At 44.2% G+C, this 10708-nt stretch overlaps 1 protein-coding gene across 2 annotated transcripts in view; it reads left to right on the plus strand.

Annotated features, from left to right (window-relative positions):
- Positions 1–9786, plus strand: part of PTPRA (protein tyrosine phosphatase receptor type A) — an 87279-nt gene extending 77493 nt beyond the window's left edge. For both annotated transcript variants that reach the window (XM_072126332.1, XM_072126333.1), the window contains exons 19-23: positions 4937–5071; positions 5689–5814; positions 6424–6575; positions 6658–6793; positions 8350–9786. In XM_072126332.1, coding sequence (XP_071982433.1) covers positions 4937–5071; positions 5689–5814; positions 6424–6575; positions 6658–6793; positions 8350–8424 — 624 coding nt within the window. In that variant the 3' untranslated portion in view covers positions 8425–9786. The remainder of the gene's footprint in view (positions 1–4936; positions 5072–5688; positions 5815–6423; positions 6576–6657; positions 6794–8349) is intronic.
- The last annotated feature ends 922 nt before the right edge of the window (positions 9787–10708 follow it).

Here is a 10708-nt window from a genome sequence, read left to right on the forward strand (position 1 = left end):
GGATGTAACTCAGGATCAGTACAGGATAAGTAATGTCATGTATGTGCACAGTGACTGCACCAGCAGCAGAATAGTGAGTGCAGCTCTGGGGTATAATACAGGATATAACTCAGGATCAGTATGGGATAAGTAATGTCATGTATGTACACAGTGACTGCACCAGCAGCAGAATAGTGAGTGCAGCTCTGGGGTATAATACAGGATGTAACTCAGGATCAGTACAGGATAAGTCATGTCATGTATGTACACAGTGACTGCACCAGCAGCAGAATAGTGAGAGCAGCTCTGGGGTATAATACAGGATGTAACTCAGGATCAGTACAGGATAAGTAATGTCATGTATGTACACAGTGACTGCACCAGCAGCAGAATAGTGAGTGCAGCTCTGGGGTATAATACAGGATGTAACTCAGGATCAGTACAGGATAAGTAATGTCATGTATGTACACAGTGACTGCACCAGCAGCAGAATAGTGAGTGCAGCTCTGGGGTATAATACAGGATGTAACTCGTGATCAGTACAGGATAAGTAACGCCATGTATGTACACAGTGACTGCACCAGCAGCAGAATAGTGAGTGCAGCTCTGGGGTATAATACAGGATGTAACTCAGGATCAGTACAGGATAAGTAATGTCATGTATGTACGCAGTGACTGCACCAGCAGCAGAATAGTGAGTGCAGCTCTGGGGTATAATACAGGATGTAACTCAGGATCAGTACAGGATAAGTAATGCCATGTATGTACACAGTGACTGCACCAGCAGCAGAATAGTGAGTGCAGCTCTGGAGTATAATACAGGATGTAACTCAGGATCAGTACAGGATAAGTAATGTCATGTATGTACACAGTGACTGCACCAGCAGCAGAATAGTGAGTGCAGCTCTGGGGTATAATACAGGATGTAACTCAGGATCAGTACAGGATAAGTAATGTCATGTATGTACAGTGACTGCACCAGCAGCAGAATAGTGAGTGCAGCTCTGGAGTATAATACAGGATGTAACTCGGGATCAGTACAGGATAAGTAACTCCATGTATGTACACAGTGACTGCAGCAGAATAGTGAGTGCAACTCTTGCCTCATTAAGGTAAATGTAATCATTTACTCTTTTTTGGGGCCTTTGCTGTGTCACCCACATAACTTATTGGATTCTATGCTCCTGTCCTAAAAATAAATGGTGACCCCCTTTCCTGTTGTGGAGGATGGATTGTGGTAAAGTAGAGGTCATGGGGGAGAAGTGGCTGTCAGGAGTTGGGCTTTAGCTGGGGGGCACCGACATGAAGGAATCGGGACAGACCATGTGATGGACTCTTGTTGTATAAACAAATTGGTGCCACTTTAGGCCTGGACCCATCAGCACCCATTGTTGACTGTTTACGTTTTTCTTGAAGGGTTCATTAAAGTTCTACTAATTTGCGCTCCTTGTCTCCCTCCCCCAACATATCCGGACCCCCGGATCCTCCCCGATGCTCTCGGATAATTCCAGTATTGAATATGAATGCATGCTCCCCCGTTTCTGCAGCTTATGTTTTATTTACAGCGCTCTGATTGGCGATTACCCCTCCCCCGTTGCGGGTCAGTAATGCGCGCTTGTTCCGTGCAGCGGGATATTTACCGTTTTTTAAGTTGTTTATGGCTCCGGAATAGAAATGTGATTTATTTATCAGCGTGATGTGTAGTTATCTGCAGACTTGTGTTTACTAAGTGAATGGCTCCACATTTACAGCAGAGAAGAGAAAGGGGGTGATGGGCAGACGCCAGGTACTGCCCTGCGCAGGGATTGGTCATAGAGTCCTCCATATTTCATGTCTGGTCATTAATCTATCCCAAATGTGAAAGTGCTGGCCTAAAATGTAAAAGGGGGTGATTGGAAGGTGCACCTTTCTGCGATTGAGAGAGTCTGAAAAGCAGAGTAGTGCTCTCATCAGAGGCAGGTACTCTGTCCCTTCTGCTTTACACTGCAGCACAAGGCAGGCAGTCTAGCCGACATAAGCTCTCTGTCCTGTGACAGCCATCGTGAGCACTATTTCCACTTATATAATGGATGTGGCTCTCCCACAAAGAGGTGACCTCGATCCTGACCGCACGACGTCAGTTCCTGAGACTGCAGCAACAGCTTTCGGCACCACTGCAGTTTCTTCTGCTCCTGCAGGAGCTGGACCAGGTATCGGGAGACAGCAGAAGACCCCGGGGAGACGGCAGAAGCGGGCTATGCTGCGAATGCACAAGAGGGCACTGCCACCAGTGCACAAGCCGGCACTGTCCTACGATACCTAATTTATGCACGCCCCCCACTTCATTGTTTTGCACCACTCCCAGCCCTCTCTGCGGCCTGACAGCCGTGTGACGTCACTGGCTGATACGTCAGTATAGCATAAAAGCTAAAGGACCTTTACTGACATCACATGCGTAGGAGCAGGCTGATGTCACCCAGCATGCATGGCCACAGAGAGGGCTGGGGGGGGGGGGGTACTTGTGCATAAATTAGGTATCACAGGAGCCAGGACCCTGAGTGCCTCCGGCTCATTTGAATATTTTCTGGTTCTGACTGAGGCCCCGGAGGAAGCTAAAAAAGGCTCAGTCATCCCCTGTAGGTAAGGAGCGTGTGTTATAGGACAGTCTACCACCGAGAAAATGGCGGTAGATGTGCTTTAAAGAGGACCTGTCGCCCAATTTATCAGCACTAAAGTAAGCAGCTCCTAGTGCTTGAACAAACGCCGCAGTGTTAGAGTGATAGCGTTACCAGAGACCTCCAGTAACGCTATCTAACACTGTGGCGGGGTACAATGTAATTGTCGGACAGCTCGCAAAGCAAAGGAGGTTTCCGGTAACGCTATCACTACTGTGCCGTTTGATCGAGCACTAGATCTGCTTACTTTAGTAACATCTGCTAGTGCCGGAAATTTAGGTGACAGGTCCTCTTTAAGGTAGTGTGAAAAGTAACAAATATATATAACTAGATGGATATTATTTTAAAAAATTCCCTTTTTTTTACTTGAACCCCAAATAAAACTTAAAATAAAAAAAAAAAATCCTTGAACATTTGTTAGTTTTTAACTATCTCTGTGTCATGAATGTTCAGTCATTACAGCGTTCTCAGGCCTCGTCATTACAGGGTGATAATGTGTGTGTGTGTATATTAATATATAGATTTCTTTTTTCTTAAAGGGCACCTACCACCCCGATTCTACCTATAAAGGTAGAAGGGGTGGTGGGTGGATGGATGGGACGTGAGGACAACCCTTTTTTGGGCTAATCCTCACGTCCCGGGCATCTTTTACAAAACTTTATTACATCTATACATCTTTATTACATCGGCTGCGCGGCCGCGGCTCTGGGGCCGGAACTACTGCGCATGCACAGTACCCGGGGGACTCGGACGAGGGCGCGCAGCTACCAGGAGCTGCGCACCGAAGATTTCCTGGTAGGCGGAGTAACGCGGCTACTGGGGCGTGGAGTAGCCGCGACTAGTAGCCTCATGTCTGGCTACTCCACGCCCCAGTAGCCGCATAAAAAAATTTGCATATAGATGTAATAAAGTTTTGTAAAAGACGCCCGGGACGTGAGGATTAGCCAAAAAAAGGGCCATCCTCACGTCCCATCCATCCACCTACCACCCCTTCTACCTTTATAGGTAGAATCGGGGTGGTAGGTGCCCTTTAAACTATGGGCCTACAACTAGATCCTTCTTTTAGTCTCTGACAACCTCTTGGTAATGGATTTTGTGGTTTGAGGTAAATTATAAAGCCTTTATATTATAGTGTGAGGCCCTTTCTCATATCCTTCCGGCCTTGTTTACTAAGGGATCCAGTCAGCCATAGCAACCAATCACAACACTGCTTTCATTTTTTCAGTTAGAAATGAAAGCTGAGCAGGGATTGGATGCCATGTACAATAATGGAGTCATATTCTCTATACTCTCACTATTATTAGCATCTCTTTTTGCTGTCAAAGAATAAAAATGTTCTCCCTGGCTTACACAAATGCTAGAAATGGGTTGGGTTGATGGCTCCAAAAAAATTTCCACAGTAAAATTTGATTTGTCATTCAAGTCTTTCATTTTCAAGTGCTGGAAAGTCCCCTGTTTCTTGTAAAAGTGGATGAAAAACCCCATTTAAAAATGTTTGTACAGGATCAGATAAGCATGGCTGTCATCTCATGAAAACAGCTCCACACCTGTCAGCAGGTGGTTTGTGGTATTGCAGCTTGGCTTAATTTACCTTAATGGAGCGGAGCTGCAGTTTTATACACAACCCATTTACAAGTATGGTGCGGTTTCTATAGGGCCCAGATTGTACAGTGCCACAAGATGGTGAATAGACTGAAATTTAGTCAGTTTTTAGTTTGGTTACTATTCTCCTTTATTTTCATCTTAATTGAATACCAAATTTGTCTTCCCTCCACGTTTGAAATTTTAGCCTCTTCGATCATTCCACATTGATATAATAAGCGTCATGCCCTGTGTACAATGGTGGGGGTGGTAGTGTTATCCCAGCCCTGGGCTCCGGGGTCCTGCATTATCTATATTATTCCATTTCACAGCGGCTGAGGTTTGCACCCCGGGGACCTCACATAGAGAATTACAGACGTGTGATTTATTTATGGCATTTACCTTGTGGGGTTTTACCTTTTCCATGCTGTTTGTTTATGGTAAATCCTACATTTTGCTTCTATGACTGTATAATGAGATGTTAGTGGGGGCTTAATATCCGGAAATTGAGGGGGAGGTCTCGGAGGTAAAGGATGTGCCCTGGGGGCCTGGAAATGGGAAGCTATTAATGATGGGATGACACGACCTCTGGATATGACACGGAGAGGGATTTTATAAGGCCTGATTTCCGGATATCCCTCCCCTATTTATAGTGTTACAGTAGAGTTTAAATGGCGCCGGGGCCTACAACACACTGACAAGTTTTTCTTTTTGTCTTTCAGGGCTATAGACAGAAGGACTCGTACATTGTGAGCCAGGGCCCGTTGCGGCACACCATAGAAGACTTCTGGAGGATGATATGGGAGTGGAAATCCTGTTCTATCGTAATGTTAACCGAGCTGGAGGAAAGAGGACAGGTACCTGCTAACTAGAGGGTTAACGCTGCCTACAATTTTATAAAATTGTTCCAGATTGAGCACCTTTCAAGGAATTAGAGCTCAGTAGTTTTATAAGGATTGCAAATTTATCTGGAAAAGTTTTACTACAGGCGGTCCCCTACTTAAGGACACCCGACTTACAGACAACCCATAGTTACAGACAGACCCCTCTGACCTCTGGTGAAGTCTCTGAATACTTTACTACAGTCCCAGATTGCAATGATCAGCTGTAAGGTGTCTGTAATGAAGCTTTATTGATAATCCTTGGTCCCATTACATCAAAAAATGTTTAAACTCCAAATGTCACTGGGGCCAAATTTTTTTTTGTCTGGATCTACAATAATAAAATATACAGTTTCGACTTACCTACAAATTCAACTTAAGAACAAACCTCCGGACACTATCTTGTACGTAACCCGGGGACTGCCTGTATTGGGAAACCTGGTGGACACCATACCATATTAATGGCTATCCACTCCATGGGGTACCGGACTAGTAACACATATCTAGGGTTGTCCATCAATTCTTTATGATGTAATGACACGGATTTGTGTAATTTTCTTTTCCTAAGTTTGTCGTTTTCTTTCGGTTCCCAGGAAAAGTGTGCACAGTATTGGCCGTCAGAAGGTATTATGGCAGTCGGGGACATCAATATAGAACTGAAGAAAGAGGAAGAATGTGAGAGCTACACGGTGCGAGATCTACTGGTCACCAACACCAGGGTGAGGACCTTCACTGTTTAATCAATGTTTATTAAAACATTTAACCCTTTAATGACAGCCATTTTGGGGAGGTTGTTAAAGAAGACCTGTCACCAGAATTTTACTCCTGGCATCAGAAACCCCTGCTGGTAAATGGTAAAAGTCCTCGCCAAATCACCTAAATGATCTGCCACCGAGGCCCTGTACCTTGATAACAGCAGTTTTTCTGGTATGCAAAAAATGCAGACGAGTCAATATCTGAATAGAAGAGTCACGCTTTCCCCCAGCTGCAAGTGGACCCCGCCTCCTGATTTTGATTGACAGCTCACTATGTCTTCAAATCCCGGCCTGAGCAGACAGGAAGTCCTCTCCTTGTCCACTTCTATTCCTTACCAGAATGTTTTCCCTCTCACTGCATGGGGTATTCTGAAAAGATCTGCAGTTTCCTGCTCTGTGCTGAATTCATGCCCCCCCCCCCCTCCAAGGAGGGCGGAGCCAACATAGTTGAAGGCATAAAAGATTTGGGGACCTCAGCAGGTCAATTGGACTTGAGTTTTTACCTCCAATGTGTTATCTTTATGTGATGCAATACATTTTTTTTAAAATACTATTATTATTATTATGACCTAGGAGAACAAAGCCCGTCAGATCCGACAGTTCCACTTTCATGGGTGGCCGGAAGTCGGTATCCCGACTGATGGAAAAGGGATGATCAACATCATTGCAGCTGTACAAAAACAGCAACAACAGTCGGGGAATCACCCGATCACTGTGCACTGCAGGTGAGGAGATGCGCTGCATGAAGAGACCATACTGGAAAGTGTGCTCCCAGATTGTCACCTTTACTGGTTCTTGTGTTCTCAGTGCCGGAGCGGGGAGGACGGGGACATTCTGCGCCCTGAGTACAGTACTGGAGAGGGTGAAAGCCGAGGGAATACTAGACGTCTTTCAGACCGTGAAAAGCTTGAGGTTACAGCGGCCACACATGGTCCAGACACTGGTAAGTCTTTGGTTTCTTCCATCAGGTTCTGCCTCAATAAGTAGCTTCATACCAAAATTTAGGGTTACCTAGTCTCCCAATCAGGAACTTGTCATTGGTCACCATAGGAAATGTTTAACCCTAGTGGTTGGTTATGATGGAATTGTTATTTCATTATAATAGTTTCTGTACCATTACCTGTCTCCCTGCCAGCAGTGTGGTGTGAGTCCTGGGGGGAGGGTACACTTCAAACGGCACAAGTTTTCTTCTCCTGATCGCCCTCCCCTGCTCCAGCCCCTCCCACCCACCTCGCTTATGTCCGCTGGGATTCTCTTTTGAGCTGCCCACCCCCAGGACTCGCCAATCTCCGCTGGCAGGGAGCCAGGTCATCTTAAAGAAACCATCTGAATAATTCCAATGATTTTTAATGAATGACGAAGGCATTTCTGAAGTAGGTTCTAATCGCCTCTGGCATTTCTATCATGTAAAAATGACTTTCCTGATAAAAGGTTCCCTTTAAAGACGGTCATTGGTCACAACAATAACCAATTGACTCTTGTCACTGGGTAGAAGTTACACCCTAGCCCAGTGATGGCGAACCTATGGCACGGGTGCCGGAGGCAGCACTCAGAGCCCTTTATGTGGGCACCTGGGCCATTGCCCCAGCACACCAGACAGGACTCAAAGAATCTTCCTGAAGTTCCAAGCAACTTAAAAGATGCTGCTTTCAGTCATATTTTGATACTTCCTTCGCTACTTGGGACTGTAGGAAGAGGGAGCATTATCTTTTGAGGACCTCCTGCTGGCCCCATGATTCTCTGTGTACAGAGGGACGCTGGAAAGAAGTGATGTAAATTTTCCATCTTTCTACTGTGTTTCTGTCCTCAGGAGGCCAATATGATTGAAAGTTGTTGAACAGGGAGCAATAAGTTACTGCTTTAATTTTTGGTTGGCACCTCGCGATAAATAAGGGGGGGTTGGGGTTGCAATTTGGGCACTTGGCCGCTAAAAGGTTCGCCATCACTTCCCTAGCCCAATAACAGTAGCTTATAGGTTAAGAATTTTGAACCAAACCCAACCAGTTATTGAGCTACCCAAAAGAGCGGGAAAAATAATCCCTCACAGATATCGCGCTATATGGGTATAGGTGTTTGAGAGCAGAACTGTTCTAATTGCCCCTGTAAACCAATCAAAGTTCAGCTTTCATTTTCCCACAGCTGTATATAAAATTAAAGCTGAGCCCCGATTGGCTTCCATGGACAAGAAGAACAGTTTTACCTCAGACACTGAGGTAAATCTTCCCCAATATTACTATGTTGATCCCTCCATATAGAATTCCTGGATCCTGACATTGTACTTGGGACAGGACCGTTGTACGGTGTTGGGTGTAAAGGCCGCAGGTGTCTGTAGTGTTTGGCCACACTAGATGGTTGTGTTAGGGGCCGTGAGAGAAGTTTTACCTCAGAATTTATCATTTTTTGTGGCGCATTTAGCACCCCACAACCGGTATGAGGCGGTGTTTTCTACATCTGTGAATTACTAGTAAATACTTTCCCGTTTCCCTCCTTCGTATACAGGAGCAGTACGAGTTCTGCTACAGAGTGGTGCAAGAATACATCGACGCCTTCTCAGACTACGCCAATTTCAAATGAAACCCGGAGGAGGACGCGACCGTGGCCTTTAATATTTTGTAATATTCTATTTGTTAATATCTAGATCAGTGTATATATCTTAACTGTTTTAGAGGATTGGTACAATGTGCTTTATATTAGCTGGACATTTTATATGTAGCAAAGTGATTAGTGCCGATAGCCATTTTAGGGGTTTTTTTTTGTTTGTTTTTTTTTTTTTTTTTTAATTTGAACACAATCGCTTGATGTTTTGGAATTTTTTTTTGTTTTTAATCAAAAATGGCCCCTACCTTCATTTGCATTGACACAAGCTCCATCTCTAACCTGACAGGAAAAAAAAAAAAAAAAAAAAGCCTTTGGAAGCCATTTTGTTTTTTTAAAAAGGAGACTTATGGGAAACACAGCAGCATAAGCGTCACGTTTACTGCCTGATCCAAAAACGCGTTTCATGAATTTATTCTGTAAATAATTATATAAATAGAAATTATATCATAGAATTTTTGTATTAAAAAAAAAAAAAAGGAGAGAAAAAAACCACAGATCAGAAAAACTTTATTAGTCTTGAGATTATCGCTAATTGACTCGAAGCATTTTTTTTTTCCGGTGCTCGTTAGGTTTCGATTTGTGACAGGCTGTGAAATAAGCCAGGGGGGGGGGGTCTTTTAAGGGTTGGGAGGGGGGTCTCGGGCACCAGTCATAACCTGAATATGCTGCTTTGTATCACATAGGGCTGATTCTTATTGTACATTCCAGGCACAAGGAACATGGCTCCATCATCTACACACACACACACAACGTAGGCAGCCATTTTGTCTGCTCCAGTTACAATGACAAAGACTTTTTATGTACTTTTAGACCAGGCGTTATGTTTCATATCCATTAGTGGTCACTATTGAATGCCGATGAGGCCTCACATCATGGAGGACTACTTTCAACCACCAATGGTGGTGGTTCCATATCTATACGGATGGGCATCCTTATCATGATAACAAAATGGCTGACCTATGACTGGGTGTTGTCACTAAATAAAGGGCTGTGTTCACGTCCATGTTGTTTTAGTCCAAAAAAAAATATTCTGTGAAACGAAAGGCCGAAACCACAAAATGGCCGCCGTTCTTCTTGGACTACTTTACAGTCACCTGACTGAACAGAAAGACCCAAATTCTTTGTAATTTTTTTTTTTTTGGTTTGCTTTTGATTCCATTGATGTAACCTACCCGTGTCCATGAACTTTTCCTCCGATCGTATGCAGAACTCTAAACCAAAGGCATTCCTCGTACTAATGTCATTAGCGCTCGACACGTGGACTGTAAAAAAACTACAACAAAAAAAACAGTAAAAAAAAAAAAAAAACTTGATGCTTTTTGTTTATTGCTATGGTTTGCTGGCACAGAAAACCATTTAAAGGGCAACTCCGGTCACTGTATATAGAGGGGCCTATTCTTGCCCATAGGGGGCGGGGCTACAGTACCTGGTGCTGATGTGCTGTGGATACTTGAAAAGTTTCGGAGGGGAGTCACCGATATAAATTACACATTTTATTAAGCATTTTTAACTCCGAGTTGAAGTTACTATCCATCGTGACCGGAGTTGCCCTATAATGTGCCCCACAGTGGAGCTGTTTTACCTGAAAACTTTTTGTGGCACCTTATGTTTTTAGTTTTTTTTTTTGTTTTTTTTTTTTAATTGACTTATACTTAAAGTATCAGTGATAAGATGATGATGATGATAATAAAAGAACCTGCTGCCGATGTACAGAACCGTGGCCGGGGGGTTCCTAATGTCTGTATGCCGATTCTTTCTTATTTCACACAAATCCACTCACAAATCCAGTAGTGGATTATAATGTAGGCGGGTTGGGTGGTAGCCCAGGGCCCGAGCTTTCTAGGGGGCCCATGGATACCCAAACTGCGCACCAAAATTTTATACTGAAAAGGGCAGTCACCCATAAAATCCCTGCCCATCTGTTTCTGCTCTCAATACACATGAACACAAGAGCCATTGCAGGACCTTTTGAAGGTCCTGAAACTGCATATTGAAAGAAGGGACACATCCTCCATTCCCCAAGAAACTGATTCTAGTACCAGATGTAGGAAATGATTCCAGACTTGTAGGGGTTATAATATTCATACAGCCCAGGGCCCATTAACACCTATGGAGCCTGGAGCCCCTCAGGCTCATTTGCATAGACTTCCTGATCCTGGTGGTAGATTCCCTTTAATGAGCAGAGGACGACCCATTTGAACCACAGGAGAAAACCCAACACCTCTAACCCCATGGTGAAAGCAGAAGAACATGAAGGTTT

Source organism: Engystomops pustulosus, chromosome 1 (assembly GCF_040894005.1).
Source record: "Engystomops pustulosus chromosome 1, aEngPut4.maternal, whole genome shotgun sequence".
NCBI lineage: Eukaryota > Metazoa > Chordata > Amphibia > Anura > Leptodactylidae > Engystomops > Engystomops pustulosus.